Source organism: Anguilla rostrata, chromosome 15 (assembly GCF_018555375.3).
Source record: "Anguilla rostrata isolate EN2019 chromosome 15, ASM1855537v3, whole genome shotgun sequence".
NCBI classification, from domain to species: Eukaryota; Metazoa; Chordata; class Actinopteri; order Anguilliformes; family Anguillidae; genus Anguilla; species Anguilla rostrata.
The window spans coordinates 34,833,725-34,853,013 of NC_057947.1; the positions used below are offsets into that span (position 1 = coordinate 34,833,725).

The 19,289-nt window shown below is 45.6% G+C and overlaps 3 protein-coding genes across 10 annotated transcripts in view; 2 read left to right on the top strand and 1 right to left on the bottom strand.

Annotated features, from left to right (window-relative positions):
* The window catches only part of LOC135241012 (fibroblast growth factor 14), a 190,126-nt gene extending 186,657 nt beyond the window's left edge, over positions 1 to 3,469 (top strand). For all 8 annotated transcript variants that reach the window (XM_064311104.1, XM_064311105.1, XM_064311106.1 and 5 more), the window contains one exon: positions 118 to 3,469. In XM_064311104.1, coding sequence (XP_064167174.1) covers positions 118 to 257 — 140 coding nt within the window. In that variant the 3' untranslated portion in view covers positions 258 to 3,469. The remainder of the gene's footprint in view (positions 1 to 117) is intronic.
* The window catches only part of itgbl1 (integrin, beta-like 1), a 74,924-nt gene continuing 57,766 nt past the window's right edge, over positions 2,132 to 19,289 (bottom strand). Inside the window, 3 exon segments of the mRNA XM_064311110.1 lie at positions 2,132 to 4,913; positions 7,824 to 7,937; positions 12,010 to 12,156. Of these exon segments, the coding sequence (XP_064167180.1) occupies positions 4,825 to 4,913; positions 7,824 to 7,937; positions 12,010 to 12,156 (350 nt within the window). The 3' untranslated portion in view covers positions 2,132 to 4,824.
* nalcn (sodium leak channel, non-selective) overlaps positions 16,681 to 19,289 on the top strand; it is a 197,398-nt gene continuing 194,789 nt past the window's right edge. The window contains exon 1 of the mRNA XM_064311109.1: positions 16,681 to 17,147. The gene's annotated coding sequence lies outside the window, so the exon portion shown is untranslated. The remainder of the gene's footprint in view (positions 17,148 to 19,289) is intronic.

A 19,289-nucleotide genomic window follows, 5' to 3' on the forward strand; every position in this document is an offset into this window, starting at 1 on the left:
AACCTTGCTGTGTTCCGCCTGCGTTGCCATGTACAGAGAGCCGTCGTGCAATGGGCTCCTGAGGTGGGGATGATTGACGCTCCATGCTAACCTATGCTCTGTGTTCCCGCCCTGCAGTCGCCATGTACAGAGAGCCGTCGTTGCACGATGTGGGGGAGACGGTCCCGAAGGCGGGGGCGCCGCCCAGCAAAAGCACAGCCGAGCCGGCGGTGATGAACGGAGGGAAGCCCGTCAGCAAACCCGCCAAGACCACATAGCCCCGCCCTCCCCGGAGCCCCGCCCACTCTGGAGAGCTTGCTTCCTCCTGGCCCAGACTCAAACCCTCTCCTCCTCCTCCTCCTCTCTCTCTCTCCCTCTCTCTCTTTTTCTCTCACGTCTGTGGGTCAGGTTTTCGGGCGATTCTTTCCCCTTTCTTCGTCTCCTCCTCCTCCTCCTCCTCCTCCTCCCCGGCTCCTCCTCTTTCTCCTCCTCTTTTGCCGCCTCGTCACGAGCGGATAGGCCCGCCACGTGCGGTCGACCAAAAAAAGAAAAACAAAACAAAACAAAAACAAAACAAAACAAAACGGAAAAAAGTGAAACCCCACAAGGAGGAGATGACTTGGACAGCTAGCTGGACTCTGACCATGGAATGCCCGAGCAGATATGGAATGCCTTTTAAATCTGTCCTGTAACTGAGACAATCCATGAGAATGGTGTGGTTCACAGCCACGCGTGGTACCTTGCCTGCTGATGGTTACCCACAATTCCCTGTGTTGAGCCCTGCCGCGTGAGCAGAGCTAGTGTAATCCAGATCTATTTTCTATACCAACAGTACACCAGCCACGTTCTGGGTCGATGCTGTACAGATACACACTGAAGTGGACTGTCATCCTCTATTTTTTACAAGTATGTCCCCCCCCCCCCTCTTTCTCTTTCTATCTGTCTACTCGCTCTCTTTGTCGAATACTTCAGATATTTTTTGCAGGGGCTGCTGTGTGTGATTTTTCTAATACACGAGCGCGCACACGCAAACACAAACACACACACTGACACGTCTTTGGAGAGTAAGATGTCGCAGGGTCCCTGGATCCAGGGAAGACGCATTCAGGAAGACAGGTTGGGAGGGAGGGGGTGGGGGTGGGGGTGGGGAGGGGAGGGGATTAGGGGTGGGAGAGGGGACCCAATCTCCGTCTCGGGCTGAGAGTCGGGGGTTTTCGTTTCCGGTAGAGCGCGCGGGAGAGGCTGGCGAACGGCTCCCGGGGTCGACGCTGGCGATGCGTTGATCGACGCCCCCGCCGGAGCTGTTGTGGAGTGGCCCCAGAGGGAGGGGGAGGGGGGGGGGAGGGGGGTAGGGGGCGTAGCTCTTTTTAAGAGGGCCGCTAACATATCAGTCCAATTCCGCCGGTGGTGACGCTTGCCTCACTTCATTAAAAAAAAAACAAAAAACAAAACAGGAAGCCGAATTTGTATGTTTGGTTACTCTTGCTTTAGAGTGCGGGCTCCGGGGGGGTTCTATAGGCCTTGTGGGCCAGCTGTCCTGCCCCCCCCCCACCCCCACCCACACCCCGACTCCTCAGAACGGAGAGCTGCCCGTGCGAGATGGCGCCCCCTGCAGGTCATGGCAGCCATTCTCCAAAAAAAAAAAAAAAAACATCTACTTTCGCCGACGCAGAGAAAAAAACAAACAAACAAAAACAAAAAACAAAATGTCTGAATGTAAGTGGATGACTTACTGTAACAGTTGGCTGCCACAACTCATCCCGTTCACCAAAGCATGGGCAAAGTCAGCGTCGTGGTCCTCTCTTGCCACAGCAGCAAACGCAAGAGACAGCGCTTATATTACAACGTTTTCACTGTACAAATCAAAAGGAAAAGTTGTTTTCAAATGGCTAGGCATTATGAGATATATTGAGAGGATTTTATTTATTTTTAAAAAATGTTTTTTTTTTTTTTTGGTTCTTGTAGCTCAGCATGCAGAGTCCGGTCCAGCTCATTTTGACCATTTTGACCCAGTGTGCTGAAATGCGTACTACACTGGATTAAGGGCACCATGTCCTTGGCTCACAACACACACAAATTAATATTTATTCGTACATTCAATCGACAAACATCGCATTGCAGCTTTTCAGAAACGGGCGAACAGAAATCAACCTTTAAATAATCTTGAACTTTTTATTTCTGTCCTCAACTCAACTTTTAACCAAACAAAAAAACAAAAAAAACAATTGACATTGCCAATAGTAAATATTTCAAGTCCATTTCACTGCGGTTTTAACGTCTCTTAAAAACAGAGAATTTGATATTTTGGCCTCCCATCTCCAAGTCTTTTGAAACCAAAGCATAGGTGTGTGTCCAGTAGAATTCTATAACCATTCACATGCATGATGTTACTTAAATGATCAAAATATCAAAGTATGAGGAAGTTATAGAAGAATAACATTCTGTGGCCACTGTATTAGGCTGATTTTCTATTCTGAATTCATTTGGCATGTTACTGTAGACGGTCAGCTCGACCTGACGCAAATTATTTTAATTAATTTCATTAATTACTTTCTTCAGAAATATCTGAATGTGGTTTTTTTTTTCCTTACATTTTTCAAGGATGATCTCTGTCCTATTACTCTGTGATAGTTAATAATCAAATGGTCTTGTTTTTACAATTTTCATAGTGGTTGTATAAAATAACAGATATAAAAAAAGTATGTTATAAAATAGACCGAAGCTGTTAAATTGCAAATATTTTAAGAAATTAATTTGAGCATTTATCATTTCTGGAACTTATGTTACTTCTTCCTAGGAGACGTTGAAGCACATTAGCTAGTTAAATATTTGTCTGTACAAAGCTACATACATGCTCCTATACAATGCAGCAATACACAGAAAAACCTTAAACATCTAAGTTCTACTAGGGCTGGTGTCCCGCATTCTCATGAAACAAATTCATCGTTTTAAACAGTGAACTCTACATGCTGGGCTCAACTTGCCCTGCAAACCAGTTGACTGGTTAATGAAGGCTGAATTTATTTTTGTATATGACTGGTGTGGAAGTAAACACCTCTGTTCTCTCTCTTTCTTTCTTTCTCTCTCTCTCGCTCTCTGTCATCAATCGTTTTTATTCTCCTCTGTTGTTTCGTTTGTGTTTTTTTTTTTATACGGGTCATCTGTGCTTGGTGTTTACTCTGATGAATGTTTTGTCTTCGAGCAGTTTCTTTCTTTGGTTTCTTTCCCCGATACGTTGGAACATCATGGCGGAAGAGCATTACCTGTCAACCCCGTGCTTCTGTTCCCGCTTAATTTCTCTCATCCGTTGCATGGGAAGAGGATGGCATCAAAGAACTGCATGTAGTAGGGATATGTGTATCAAGAACTGTTGGTATGTACTGCTAACTTTACATACATATATGCAAAGAGTTTGTCTGCACTGTACAGTTTGTGTTTATCCGTTGTATACACAGATACAACATATTGAATAAAATATTTATACAAAGTTGTACTGTAATGTCAGTAACGGACTTGATGCAATACAGCGTGCAGTATATTACTGCACCGGCCTTTAGAGGGGCTGGGATTAGCAGAGCGGCTTCAGCGGGAGTAAAAAAGCAGGGAAGGCGAAAGCGGAAACGTTCGGCCATCTTGTTTGAGTTCGTTCATACTCAGCTACGGGTCCTCCTGAGGGACAAATTGATTTATCTTGTGGCCCTTGCGACAGTGCAGCCCACACCTCCAGAAACCTCTGTCTTCGTCCGTGTAGCAGCATTAATAATCGCCCCCAGCACAGAATTATCAAATCATAAGTGTCTTTCCCCCCCCACCACTCCATGAACATCAGAAGAATATAATTAGTTCAACACCGAACTAAGCAGAAACGGTGCCCGTTTGGTGAGATGCTCCATATACTGTATGTATTTAATGTTCCTAAAGGACTCTGTACTAGTTTTCACTGTTGGGGAAAATGCTTGCAGTGACTGAACGATTATTAAAAGTCTTATTCTTGTTGAAAGGTGTGCACCTTTACAAATATGCCCTTAGGAGTTATTATTCATTTGGCATTTTATAATTGATTACACTATAAGATAACATTATTATTATTATTATTATTATTATTATTATTATTATTATTATTATTTGCACCATTTCCATGCAAAGGTCGTGTTCCACAGCACAGTTGGTTTATTATCAGTAAAAAGAAATTGAAAATGCTAATGAATTACTGTGCACCTGACCTGACTGCCAAGTATAACGTTTGGTCAGTTTTCATGAAGCACTTTGGATAATAATTACAGCTGGCCAAATATTCAAATGAAGATTCAATGTGTTTCCATTCAGTTACACCACTTCAAAAAAATAATCCTAACAATAAAACATTTAGTTTTTTTTTGTTTTTGTTCATTGTTTGGAGTTTGTCTGTGTACCTGCATCTTACTAATGTGTAGCTTTTTCAAGAATATGTAAGCATTCCTATATAAACAATTTTTCATACATATAGCTGTATTGGAAACATATAGAGTTACAAGGTACTGTGTCTACAAAGGAAAAAAAAAGATCTTCTTTTGCTTTCACCACTGTTTTACTTGCATACAACAAATATAGTTTTAATAAAGATAATTTGTAACCAGTAAAATAAATGCTGTTATGCAAGTGCTATGCGGAAATCTGAATGAAGAATTATATCCAGATTCGGGAGTGCTTGTTCCTTCCTCTTCCTCTTCCTCCTCCTCATCCTCTGCTTTCTGTCACTCTTCTTCTCCGTGTCGTCCAGCGTCTCGAAGCACAGGTCAGTCTTTTCGTTTTTAAGGAGTCTTAAAGGCATCCGGTGGGGAGGGGGGGTGGGGGGGTGGGGGGTGTTCAGTACTCCGCCCCGACCCAGATTTCACAGGCGTTCCCGCTCCACCCTTCCCAGCAGTCACAGCTGCCGCAGTTGCACACGCCATTTCCTGTCGGGACGAGAGGGGAGGAGAGAGAAGCTCTGAGGACCTGTCCGTCACCCTAACCTCGTTTCCCCCCCACCTGAAACCCCCCCCCTTCAAATTCTGGCCAATGGCGTTCCAGGGAGCAGGGGCCACAAAAAGCCGTGATCGCCTCTATCTCCCCCCCCCCCCCCCGCTGAAATGGGGTTCGGTTCTAGTACGGATCAGCTGAGCCTAAATCAATACGAAATATAAAATACTCTCCTCATTGTGATCTGTTTGGGGTTTTGAGAGGGAACAAAAACAGCACGCTGGGGTGGGTGTGTGTACGTGCCTAATATACAAACATATATAAATATACAAGTACTGGGAAAATGATTAACGAAATATAAATGTGATATTTTTTGCATCGAATATGTTCCAGGCACCGATTTGATTATTAGAATGACTGAGCCAAATACAAAAAAAGTAGTACAGGCACAGCAGTACAGGTATACCCCCACAATGGTATAGGTACAGTACACCCCCCACAGTAGTACAAGTGCAGTCACCATCCTCCATTTCACACCAAGTAATATATGCTCCGGTACGTAAATGAGGAGATTGTACCACCAAGACTGTTCTTTCTCCACTCCAATCAGCAGCGAGTGGATGCACCTGTAGCCAGTGCTCACCTGGGCCCTACTCAGAGACAGGGTCTTAAGGAGGTATTAAGCCCGCTTGTGCCTCGGGCCCTCACTGCATTTCTGCTGCTATTCTCTTATTATATCCCACATGTATCCATATTATATTCATCACACTTCATCCATTTCTATATGAGGGCAGAAATATTATTTCTATCATTTCTACTCTTTTTATATTATTCATATTCATTGCATTCATATTCATCATCGCATTCCTACAAAGACACACCTCAAGAAATCTGATATCTGTGGAATGCTGCTACAATAAAAAAAAAAAAAGATTTAAAATTTTTAATTTAACATGCCGTACTCCAAACTGTGGTGATCAAACGAGTGTTTGTAATTAAAATGGCCATCGATCAAGTGACCCTTCAGGGCGTGTGCAGTTGATTGGTTAACAGACTTCCGTGTGGTTTGGTGCACGGTGGGGAGGCTTCTTTTTTTTTTGGCGGGAAATGGGGTGGAATCGCTCAAACGGCCCGTGAAGGCCGCCATTTCAGCCCCCTCTCAGCGTGGGCCCCCCTCTCAGCGTGGGACGGTTCAAGCTACGATGTGCGCTCTGAACAGAGAACCCCTCCCCCCCCCCCCCAGGAAACAAAAGCCGGCCCCCTCTCAGCGTGGGCCCCCTCTCAGCGTGGGCCCCCCTCTCAGCGTGGGCCGGTTCACGCTACGATGTGCGCTCTGAACAGAGAACCCCCCCCCTAGGAAACAGCATCCCATCACCGATGACCAGCCCAGTATCTCCCTGTCCTCGTTACGCTTCAACTGACTGAGCCAACTGGAAAATGCAACGATTCTAATATAAAGAAAGCATAATTCATGAAGTAAACTTCAGTGGAAAAACACCATCACAACCAGAAATGTGCTCAGCATCATCACAACCAGAAATGTGCTCAGCACCATCACAACCAGAAATGAGCTCAGCAGTGTGGGATAGCAGAACATCATGCTTGTACCCTTGAAAAAATGCAAATAAGCCTCTAACTGCTAGATAATATGGAAAAGTATACCATTTAAAATGCCCTCGATAAGCCCATCTGCCAAGCCAGTAATTAAACACATAGCAATGCACTCTGGTTTCAGTTCAGAGGTGCTCTTACAGGGTTAGGAATTTTCCACTTGTGTCACACCATTTTTCTGTTGGTAAATTCTAGAAATCACCATAGTTTTACTGATCAAATAGTTCAAATTAAAGCCTTTCAGTGCATGACATTAAGCAGCAGCCATTCCTAATGCTTTTAATGTTCCACATCACTCATCAGTGCAACGTGTAATGAGAAACCGCTTCGGAAAATCCATGAAATTCCTGAATACAAGATATTTATGTAGGAACTTCACTGACAAATGTTTGTTTCATCATATTAAAATGATTGCGTGCATTACTGCCAGTTTAAGAAGGAAAATAAAAAAAACCTTTCAAATGACCTAATGCTGTCCACTTAACAAATCTTACAGATGGAAATTTGAAATGTGATTTAATAATCCTCTTGCATATGATAATTATGGCATATGACCTTATCATTAATATGCTGACGAATGTCATTTAGTACACATATATGTTAATCTCCTCTGCTTGCTGTTAGTCTCTTGGTTTGTGATGAACGATTGGGCTGCGTGAAAGTTTGACGTCCGCAGAGCAAACTTTTATAACTGAAATGCAGCTGAACGCATTTTCAGGCCAATGGGCCCTGAGACACTGGTGAGGAATGTTTCCGGGCTTTTTTGCTTTTTTGGATTTGTGCTCCTCCTGAGCTGTGAAATTCAGCCAAGGGCATGGAGGAACGGATGGGGGGGCAGGGAGAGGCGGTGGTTGGGGTGCGTACATATATATGTATGTATTTATGCATGTGTATGTGTGTGTGTGTGTGTGCATACGTTTGTGTGAGTGTGTGCATGTGTGTGCACGTGTGTATATGTGTGTGTGTGTGTGTGAGAGTGTGTGTATGTATGTGTGTGTATGAGCATGTGTATGAGCTTGTGTGTGTGTGTGTGAGAGTGTGTGTATGTATGTGTGTGTATGAGCATGTGTATGAGCTTGTGTGTGTGTGTGTGAGAGTGTGTGTGTGTATGAGCGTGTGTGTGTGTGAGAGTGTGTGCGTGTGTGTGAGAGTGTGTGTGTGTGAGAGTGTGTGTGTGTGTGTGTATGTGTGTGTGAGAGTGTGTATGTATGTGTGTGTGCGTGCGTGTGCATGTGTATGAGTATGTGTGTGCGTGTGAGTGGGTGAGTGTGTGTGTGTGTGTACGCTCTCCATACCTGTGCAGATGAGGCCGTCGTGCTTGTCACACTCCCTGTCATCGCATTCGCAGAACTCTCCGGAAACGTACCACTCCTGGGGAGAGCAGATGCACTTCCCGCAGTGGCAGGACCCTGGCAGGGGAGACGACATCACCAGTTAGCGCTCGGGCTTGAGTCTTAAACCCAGACAACATCACCAGTTAGCGCTCAGGCTGGAGTCTTAGACCCAGACAACATCACCAGTTAGCGCTCAGGCTGGAGTCTTAGACCCAGACAACATCACCAGTTAGCGCTCAGGCTTGAGTCTTAGACCCAGACAACATCACCAGTTAGCGCTCAGGCTTGAGTCTTAGACCCAGACAACATCACCAGTTAGCGCTCAGGCTTGAGTCTTAAACCCAGACAACATCACCAGTTAGCGCTCAGGCTGGAGTCTTAGACCCAGACAACATCACCAGTTAGCGCTCAGGCTTGAGTCTTAGACCCAGACAACATCACCAGTTAGCGCTCAGGCTTGAGTCTTAGACCCAGACAACATCACCAGTTAGCGCTCAGGCTTGAGTCTTAGACCCAGACAACATCACCAGTTAGCGCTCAGGCTCGAGTCTTAGACCCAGACAACATCACCAGTTAGCGCTCAGGCTTGAGTCTTAGACCCAGACAACATCACCAGTTAGCGCTCAGGCTTGAGTCCTAAACCCAGACAACATCACCAGTTAGCGCTCAGGCTTGAGTCTTAGACCCAGACAACATCACCAGTTAGCGCTCAGGCTCGAGTCTTAGACCCAGACAACATCACCAGTTAGCGCTCAGGCTTGAGTCTTAGACCCAGACAACATCACCAGTTAGCGCTCAGGCTTGAGTCTTAAACCCAGACAACATCACCAGTTAGCGCTCAGGCTGGAGTCTTAGACCCAGACAACATCACCAGTTAGCGCTCAGGCTCGAGTCTTAGACCCAGACAACATCACCAGTTAGCGCTCAGGCTTGAGTCTTAGACCCAGACAACATCACCAGTTAGCGCTCAGGCTTGAGTCTTAAACCCAGACAACATCACCAGTTAGCGCTCAGGCTGGAGTCTTAGACCCAGACAACATCACCAGTTAGCGCTCAGGCTTGAGTCTTAGACCCAGACAACATCACCAGTTAGCGCTCAGGCTTGAGTCTTAGACCCAGACAACATCACCAGTTAGCGCTCAGGCTTGAGTCTTAGACCCAGACAACATCACCAGTTAGCGCTCAGGCTCGAGTCTTAGACCCAGACAACATCACCAGTTAGCGCTCAGGCTTGAGTCTTAGACCCAGACAACATCACCAGTTAGCGCTCAGGCTTGAGTCCTAAACCCAGACAACATCACCAGTTAGCGCTCAGGCTTGAGTCTTAGACCCAGACAACATCGCCAGTTAGCGCTCAGGCTTGAGTCTTAGACCCAGACAACATCACCAGTTAGCGCTCAGGCTCGAGTCTTAGACCCAGACAACATCACCAGTTAGCGCTCAGGCTTGAGTCTTAGACCCAGACAACATCACCAGTTAGCGCTCAGGCTCGAGTCTTAGACCCAGACAACATCACCAGTTAGCGCTCAGGCTTGAGTCTTAGACCCAGACAACATCACCAGTTAGCGCTCAGGCTTGAGTCCTAAACCCAGACAACATCACCAGTTAGCGCTCAGGCTTGAGTCCTAAACCCAGACAACATCACCAGTTAGCGCTCAGGCTTGAGTCCTAAACCCAGACGCACAGTTTGGCTGGTAACTCAGAGCCAGGGGAATACTGCATGTATTTTTTTCAGCATTTCTCCCCCTGGCTTTATAACTGTAAGAACCCACGCGGGCGTTACGTGTGCGCCACCGACAGCAAATGACAGAAACATGTGGGAAGAAAAAGAAATAATAAGAATCAATCAAGCCGACATCAGCGTATCAGACAGAACAAAATAACAGCGTGCTTCCAGGCCTGTCAAGTCTTCTGCGGCTTCTGAAAGATTAAACAATGCCTAATGAACTTTCACATTAAGTTGCAGGCGCCTTTCAGAAGTCTTACACAGCTGTAGATAAATGCTATCCAGCGCTCTGGAAATTGCATGAATTCGAGACAAAAAGCTTCCAGCTATGAGAGAAGACTCATAGTTGGAAGGTTTAGTCACAGACAGTCCACGGTGGCTGTTAATGATGATGCGATCATCACCACCAATAAGAAAAAATAACATGTTTTAAGTCCGTTTGAAATCCCACCATTACCTGCGCATTACTTATTTTGTTTGTGTATATGTGAAGAAAGGGGTTGTGTTAACTAGGGTGGAAAATGTCCGTGCACATTCTCTCTGGTGCTCGAGTGCAGTCTGCAGAGATCTGTGGGAAAAGAAACCAAGACGCTCCCGGTTAAACTGAAATCTCACCACAGTCCATTAATCTGGCATTGGTTCCCATCTTCAATAAAACGATTGCCTCTATGCAATAACTGGCTATCAAATAATTAAAGCTCTGCGGTTCAATGAGACAACCCCTTGGCATCAGATTCATCTTTTAAACCGTATTCTACTGACTTTTTTTTTCCCTTTTAACTGATTGTTACGACAATAAAATTTTGTTTGTCCCTGTACCAAGGCCAAGATTCAGCTTCATTGTACCTGAAATGGCTTTTGTCCAAATTTAAGGGATTACTTTTTTTTTTGCTTCTCTATGAAGAAGCTGGAGCGACAAATGCTATGAACAAAGTATCTTTCTTGGTGTAGATGTAATACACTTATCTGAAGTTGAGGACAAAGTGTATTATTGTCAAATTGGGACTGACTGTTGCTGCACACATACTGAGATTCCTCAGTGAGAAAAATGACTAATGTGACTCAGTTCATTTTGAATATCTTGGTTACTAATTTAAAAAGGTATTTGTGACTGCAAATGTTGAAGAATTCTCTGTTGAAATTAATTAGTTACCGGCGACACAGGCAACATTGAAATATTTAAATGGGCAGAGTGCGCAGGCCGTTAAAAACAGAATTTAGCTTTTTCTGGAAGGGTCGTTCCTCTGGGAGATAAAGGCACCGCAGCCTCGTCTGCGACGTTCGTTTCCCCGGCTGGCCGAGGGCAGCCGGAGCAGGTGAGGTAAACAGGAAGTACAAAGAGCCGAGGAGACTGACGGCGAATGGAATTCCGACCGTCTGCTTCGCGCTCAAGGCTGTCCTGAGAGGGAGGCACCGCCATTCAGCCCCCCCCCCCCCCCCGTGCCCAAGGCCACTGAGGAATGGGCTCTGAGAAGCACATCCCCGCTCCCCCCCCCCCTTAGGAACAGGCCTGTCGCATTCTTACGTCCCTGTGCTTTATGTAACCAAGGGTAACCGAGGTTACCTATGGCAACGAGCTCCGCGCCACACGAACTCTCCTCACTCGGTGGCCCAGCGCTGGCGTATTGATTAAAGGAAGCACTCTGTGATCGCGCTGTACATGGCCCGCAGACTCTGCGGATGTTAAATTGAAAAGGCAGCGAGGGGCTTCAGAGAGGCTCCAGTCCCTAAGAGCTCCCCCCCACGCAGGACCGTACCATTATCCAGCTACGGCAGAGAGTCCACCACAAACCTCACCATGCAGGGCCGTACCATTATCCTGCTACGAGGGGGAGTCCACCACAAACCTCACCACGCAGGGCCGTACCATTATCCTGCTACGAAGCGGAGTCCGCCACAAACCTCACCACACAGGGCCGTACCATTATCCTGCTACGAAGCGGAGTCCGCCACAAACCTCACCACACAGGGCCGTACCATTATCCAGCTACAAAGGGGAGTCCACCACAAACCTCACCACACAGGGCCGTACCATTATCCAGCTATGAAGGGGAGTCCACCACAAACCTCACCACACAGGACCGTACCATTATCCAGCTACAGCAGGGAATCCACCACAGACCTCACCATACAGGACCGTACCATTATCCAGCTACAGCAGGGAATCCACCACAGACCTCACCATACAGGACCGTACCATTATCCAGCTACAGCAGGGCATCCACCACAGACCTCACCATACAGGACCGTACCAAATAATGTTGATTTGATTGGACTTGATTTAGGAGTTGGGGGTATAACAAGATGACAGTAGAGGCCAGTCAGGAGGGCTCCATGGGGCTTTCTGCCCAGCCCCCTCCCCCCTCGGTCAGTAGCATGGCCCCTGGGCGGGGCGGGGCGGGGCGGGGCGGGGCCCCCTACCTTTCCCCGAGCACACCGTGCCGTCATCGGTCTCACACAGGCTCTTGCTCTGGGCGTCGCTCATGTCGCAGGAGCGCGGGAACTGGCACAGCCTCCCGAACCAGCCGTCGTTACAGATGCAGCGGCCGCACGAGCAGAACCCGTGGTCTACGGGAGAGGAGAGATTCAGAAGCGCTGCGTTATACCATCATCATCATCATCATCATCATCATCAACATCATCATCACCATCATTATTATCACCGTTGTTATCATCTTCATCATCATCATCATCATCACCATTACCATCATCATCATCTTCATCATCACCATTACCATCATCATCATCATCTTCACCGTTATCATCATCATCATCATTAATATCATCTTCATCATCATTATCATCATCCTCATCATCACCATTATCATCATCATCACCATTACCATCATCATCATCATCATCATCATCATCATCTTCACGTTATCATCACCATTACCATCATCATCACCATTATTATCACCATTATTATCATCTTCATCATCATTATCACCGTTATCATAATCATCATCATCATCACCATTATAATCATCATCATCACCACCACCATCATCATCATTATTACATAATGCTGATGTGTTATTCATTTGTCTTCTTCTAATATTGTGTGTGGTAACTTTAATGTCTATTTCTGTTATGTGAAACGTTGTGCCTCCTGATGTTTCGGGTCTGTGGCAGGCCTCCTCTGGAAAAGAGACCTCGGTCTCGGTTGGACCTCCCTGCATATATAATTAAGGTAAAAAAAAAATTTATTTAAAGAATGGTTTGTTTGCTTCCTCTCCCCCCTTTTTTCTCTGAATTTGGAATGCCCCGTTCGGTATATAAGTGGACCCCCAGCAGTCCCCCTCCCTGGCAATGGATTTTGGGAGATCACAGGTGAGCGCTGTTTCTTATTGGGTGGTGGTTGGCGAGTCGGCCTCACACGAACATGTGGGTGAAACCACGCCCTCCAGCGAGAAGCGAATTTCTCCGTTAATGCATCCCCTGGATTCGTCCTGTTCACAAGGGATGCTGGGATAGCTGGGTGCGTGAGTCAAGCCGGTGAAGTGACTGGAAGGAGGAGGAACATGAATGAATGAATGAATGAATGAATGAATGGGTGAATGAATGAGTGAGTGAATGAATGAATGGGTGAATGAATGAGTGAATGAATGAATGAATGGGTGAATGAATGAATGAATGAATGGGTGAATGAATGAATGAATGAAAGATTCAGGCCTGGTTTTTACTCGCAGTTTTCCGCTATGCTGTAAAGCGTCTTTATTCTGTAAAAAGCGCTACACAAATAAAATCGATTCGATATTTGGTTTGGGACAGACAAAGGGCCTGATTGAGGCCTGTGCACTACAGCTGAAAAAGCCTGTCCCTGGGACTGCGCTGATATCTGAAGAGCACATGCCTTTCATCAATCCCCATGGCCAAAGCTGGGGGGGGCATGCTTAAAAAACGCTTTAAACCCCCCCCCCTCCCCCCCACAACGTCTTCTTTCATCGCAAATGCAGTGCTTTGAGTCGCCCCCCCATCAAAGGTATGCCCCAATCCAATGAGAACCTCATTCCAATTTAGATCACGTGCTGGCTATTATCCCATCTATCGATTCCTCCACCTTTCGGATTTAACGCATCTAATCCCCCTTCCATAGATCTTCGCTGAGAGGAGCGTAACGTTCACGTTGACGCTCTGAAAACAATGAAGTGTCTCGTGATGGAGGAAAGGGTAAACTTATACACCGGCATTGCAGACCACTGGTTCATTGACTATGGCTCACGTACGGTCTAACACCGATGCGCGAATTTGAGTGCTTTTGATCCTTAGACATTTTGAAAAATTTGGAGGTCACCGATGTTAATTTACAAATTCATGAGATGAAGCCATGTTTTCTACTCCATTTGTAAAAACACAAACCGCACCTCCAAGGTCACCTCTGAGCAACCTACACCCCACCCAAAGGGCGCTCAATCAGGGGCACCCCACCGATGCTCATACCTTAAATTCTACGGTTATTTTCCCCACCGAAGGCCTCAAGATACTACAGTAGAGTGCTCGCTGAGGAGGGGCGAGTTGTAACTGTTTGCCAATGGTAGCCTATCGTCCCAAAACCTGCCAATTAATTTTTTTCCCCCTGTAAAGGACATGCATCTCTGGCCTTAATCTGAAGGGCCATACATTCTACTGTGCTGACACCTACACTACAATGGACATTCAATTAAAATAGTTAATATTTTTAAACAATATTTTCACTGCAACATCCGTTGTATTGTCGAAAAAAATGTAAATACTTGAATTTTTCTCTGCCGGGTCTCGAGAGGCTCTGGTGCTGGAGTACGAACCGTCTGTCTATGATAAGAACTCGGAAACTTTTAGCCATTTCTCATTTCCATCATATTAACTTAAAATGTTCTTGGCTTGTTTTCGTGAGCTTTGCAGAAGGCTGACGTTGGCGTTCCCGCGTGGACGGTAACGTCTGCGCGAGCTGAAAGGAAATGAGATGTGATCTCGAAGGCCTGTACTAGTGGAACAGCGTGCATCTACGTCTGCGCGCGCTGGGAGGAAATAAGAAAATAAGAAATAGACCACACGCAGGCACTTTGAGTGGACAGCTATTTCTCAAGGAAAAAAAACGTCTTTTGAACTTGAAAAATTGATGGGGCACCTGAAAGGGTGTAACAATAAACAGAGCCTGGAAAATGTCAAGCTAAACGCAAGCAAACCGGACAAAAGCAGAGAAAAAAAAACCCCATTTGAATTGTTCTCTACCACAGGAAATGAAAACTTGGAAATAACCTATTGCGTACAAAGGCATACAACAATCTGAGGGGGTTCATTTAAACAGGCTATTCAAAATGCCTGATTGCATCCATTCGATGAGGAAAATCTTTTTGAAATGTTTATATTACAGGCATTATCCAGCTGGCCCACGCAATGCCATTTGGAATATCCGTCCTTTTGTACATTAGCGGAGCCTAGCTGCCAAAGAAAACTGCATGAAATATTAATGATGTTTTATTTAGGGCAGATTAATTGCCGTTTGCCTGGGGGTCGGAACACCCTAAACATTAATGTACTTTTAAAATCAGCGAGCCCCCGGGTTTTCTTAAAGTTGCAGATGCGGTAAAATTCTTTGTTTGATAGGCTACTCAGCGGGAGTTTGATTTGAACAGTCAATTAGAGAGCCGTTCGCACTTCGTTGTGAGCTAATGAGAACGGTAAAATAATAGGAGGGAAGAACGTAACGGAGCTTATGTGGAATACGGTCCACGGCCACAGACGGTGGGGGGCACCGCAGGGTTAGGGTTAGGAAAATAGAACTGGGTCCATTAAAACCGCTCACAAAAACGCCCTCGGTCCTCAAGATCTCTGTATAATTCATGGGAAATATGTGCGCGTGACACACTGGCTGGATGGATTTTTTTCCCCCTTCTTATTCTGAGGTTGTGAATTTCACTTTTTTCCCCTTTTTTACAATATGGATGATCCATGCTCTAGAACTGCTGAGTGTTTATCAAAACAAGAGAATCAGTAGGCTACAGCTCGACGTGTTCTGTGTGCGAACCGCTTTACAGTGTTTGGGGGGAATCCACGTCTACACAGAGGGTTCATTCAAGTTAACGTCTGGCTTCTGCTTAAACGTGGTATCTGCACACCTCAGAAGCGTCTTCGCAGGTGCTAACAAATGGAGCGTGAAAGCCAAGAATCTAGTGGGGAAAAAGATTTGCTGCAACACTGCTTGCTTGCAACACAGAAACTTTATAACTGGCGCTTCGGAACGGCAGCAGTGTTGCAGCAAATCTTTTTTTTCACTAAACGTCTGCTTCTGCAACAGAGCTTTTCGGTAAACGTGCTGTTTGAGCATAACAGCATCTCGAGGCGCAAGGTGGACGCGTTGATGGAGTTGGGTTAATATCAGAAAATACTCAGTTTCCAGGTCTTTTTGGACGTAGCATCTGAGTGGAGAGCGCCCTATAGGAGGAGCGGCACGTGCCGTGTTCTCAGTGGGTCTGATGTCTCCGCCCTCGTCCTGATACAACTGACTGGAGTCCAAGCGCATGTTCCTTTGACTCCTTCTCGTGCTATCTTCGTTCAACCGCTGTGAAGCGAACGCTAATAAACAGTGTTCTTTGTCCCATTAATTAAAAAACAGCCTTTGAAATGTCGGTAGCTCCTTCCATTAGATTCGCTCAGCATAAACCACAAAAAATGCTCTCACCCTCGCAGTCTTTGATCTCAGGAGATATTTTCTTCTACTCAATATGCTCAAAGTAAATATCAGGGTAGAATTATTTTTCTCTTCTGTCTGGGATGATTTATTATGTTTTCTTTTTTGTGTGAAAACCCACACAACGAGAAACATTCTCAATATCTTCAATATTCTGTCGGCAGCATCATAGCAGAAAGGCGCAAATTTGAAAAAGGACGGGCCCAGGAAGTACAAAATGGTTTCAATGACTTGGTGCAAAGGATGCATACAAATGAAAAGTAGAAAAATAAATGAGTCCAAAATAATTATATTTATGTATTAAGTACAAATCAAATGCATATGCCTACTTTACAAAGACGTTTAAATACGTTCTAAGTTTGTTTATGCTTGCTATGATTCATTTGAAAAGTCGCCATATGTACTCTGATTCCCCTGAAGCATCCTCAGTACACTTAAATGTTTCTGGGGGTCGCTGTAGGGGTTTGGCCGTCTAATGTCCCGAACAGTTCAACCTCGTTTCTTTTTCCGACAACGTAGACTAAAATGATGGCTCTTACGACGCACAGGTGGAAGAAGCACGTTTGCTGTATGCAGACGTAAGGTGTCAACACGTTCTAACGCAGATCGTTTGGGAAAAAAACTAACAAATACAGAAAACGAAAATAATCACATTCAATGGCACGAAGTTTCATTAACTTTTCAACGTAATTCATGGTGAGCGTGAGCCTTTCCTTGTTGCGAGGAAACTTTTCTCGCCTCGGACCTAGCCTACTGACGAACGAGATCAGCCCTGTGATGTAGGACAAACTTTCTGGCCTAGCAGTACTCAACATGGGGCGAAACATCCTACAGATTTGGGATTGTTATGAACGGCTTTGATACAGCGGACGGGATCTTTACTAAGGTAAGAAAAATATTGTTTGGTTTGTTGCTAAATATGCTTCAGGTGATCCCACCCATAGGGGAAGCTGTGTTCGTATTTGGTTTAGGCCTGTTATGTTTACATTTGGCTTTATTTGAGTAGTCCTCCTGTTGGCCTATCTTTTTGTTCCTATTGAGTGGATCGGAAAAACAGTGATTGAAATTAAGCCTATTGTGTTATATTTATTGTACTCTATTGATTTGTAAGGCATTTCAAATTAATATAAAGTCGCGTCGTTACAATATATATACATATTATTATTCCATAGCCAGCCACTGTAAACCAAAAAATGTTTACGCAACATGGCCGACTGCCTTTCAGCGGGTAACCGGTGAAAACTGGCCGCAGCAGCAGCACCTCTGCGCGAGCACATTTAGGTCAACTACGGGGGAACATCTGCAGGGCTTATGCTATGGAAATTGATTTAATTCATAATTCAGCGGGCGCCGCGCAGCCTGTTTTTCTCTTTTGCGGAAAGGGAGACGCAGACGGAGGGGCTGTTCGCATGGCTGCCTCAATCAGCCAGCCTCTGAGAGAGTTTAATTGCTTTGGAGGAGCGGCACCGTGGCCCGTTCAATTAAAGCGCACCTGGGATTCTCAGTGTAGGCTGCATGCAGCGCGACCAAGGCAGGCGCGAGACTGGCCTTCAACCTTTGCCTGCCGGCAGTGTTTGTTTATCTCTCTCTCTCTATCTCTCTCTCTCTCATAAAAAGTATGTATATATGCGTATGTGTGTGTATATATGTATGCACCTGTATGTGTATACGTATATACACAATCACATTACTCTGTTATTGCTGTTTGTACTGTTTGTCATCTAATGTTTCATATGTTCCTTGCCATGATTTGGCAGCTGTAAAGCAAATTTTGTCATGTCAACAAAGCACTTTGAATTTGACAGAGACAGACACTGACACAGACAGAGGCCATAGCTGTGTGCTTTGCAGTGAGCTGCCGGTAGGACAGAGCTAAAGATCTGAAGTTAAACCGTTGTCATTCGCAGTTACCCATTTTCCACTTTACTGGTAATGCGAGTTAATTTAAATAACTTTTGGCTTGCAGTCTTCCTGTTGGAACCCCTTTTTACATTAACGAGGCTTGTGAAGCAAGAGTTTCTTTCTGGGTGAGCAAACGCAAAGGAGGAGCATCCGACCGTTTAAAAACCAGCCCTTTTATCAGCGCGCGACCCGACCGGAGCACACTGGCAATTAGATTGCATTAAGTTTTAATTCTGCCGCGACGTTTGCCGGTTTTTCCCCCCCCGCGCGCGTTCTCTCTCGCTCTCTCGCTCTCTCTCTGGTGGGCTGGCGGAGGAGCGAGATGAATCGGAGTTCACAGAGAGAGGGAACGGCAGTGCAGAAGCAGCCAATCGTGTGCAAAGGGGACCTGGGGCGGTGCTCTCCGCAGCAAGTCCCTGCTTCACCTAACAATTATCATTTGGCCCCTGAATCTGAAAAGGGCTGGAAATTAAATTTAGGTTAAGGATTTAGCTTAAATGTCAAGAATTTCAAAACGGCCCCAGGGGTGAGAGAGCATCCAGTTGGCTGACCCAGGATCAGGCTTGCCAAGTCAAAAATCCCTAACAGCCTGATTTCATGAAAGTTTAGTGCGTCAAACCAAAATGGTTTCCCTTGGTTATACTAAAAAAAACTCAGCAGCACAATGTGATCAACTCTGTGCTAGAATAGGGCTGTGAACGGGCCACGTACTTATTTAAATTTCATTTCCTGTGTGGGGGGGTTGTAGGGGGTGACGTTAGTGAGCACCTCGGACAGGTGTCCCTGCCTCACCCGGTGACTCACCGCGCTGAGCTCCTGTAATGCACTAGCATTAATATTTCAGCTCCGGGAGGAAGGCCTTGAGTGGGACACTGAGCTGCACCTCAGCAAAATGGCCGATCGCCTGCCCAGCTACAGGGTTCTCTCACTGTTTACTGCCATTTCACAGAAATTTGAATAAGCTGATGGTTCATAGATTTTTTTTAAATTGTTTTTGCAGGGTGCATAATTTGGTATAAGATCCTGATGTATATAATGATGTCTGTCTGTGATAGCTCCATAAGTTAGCCAATCAGGTGGCCCCACAGCCTTATGGGGGGGGGGGATACTGTGTGCATACATGGCA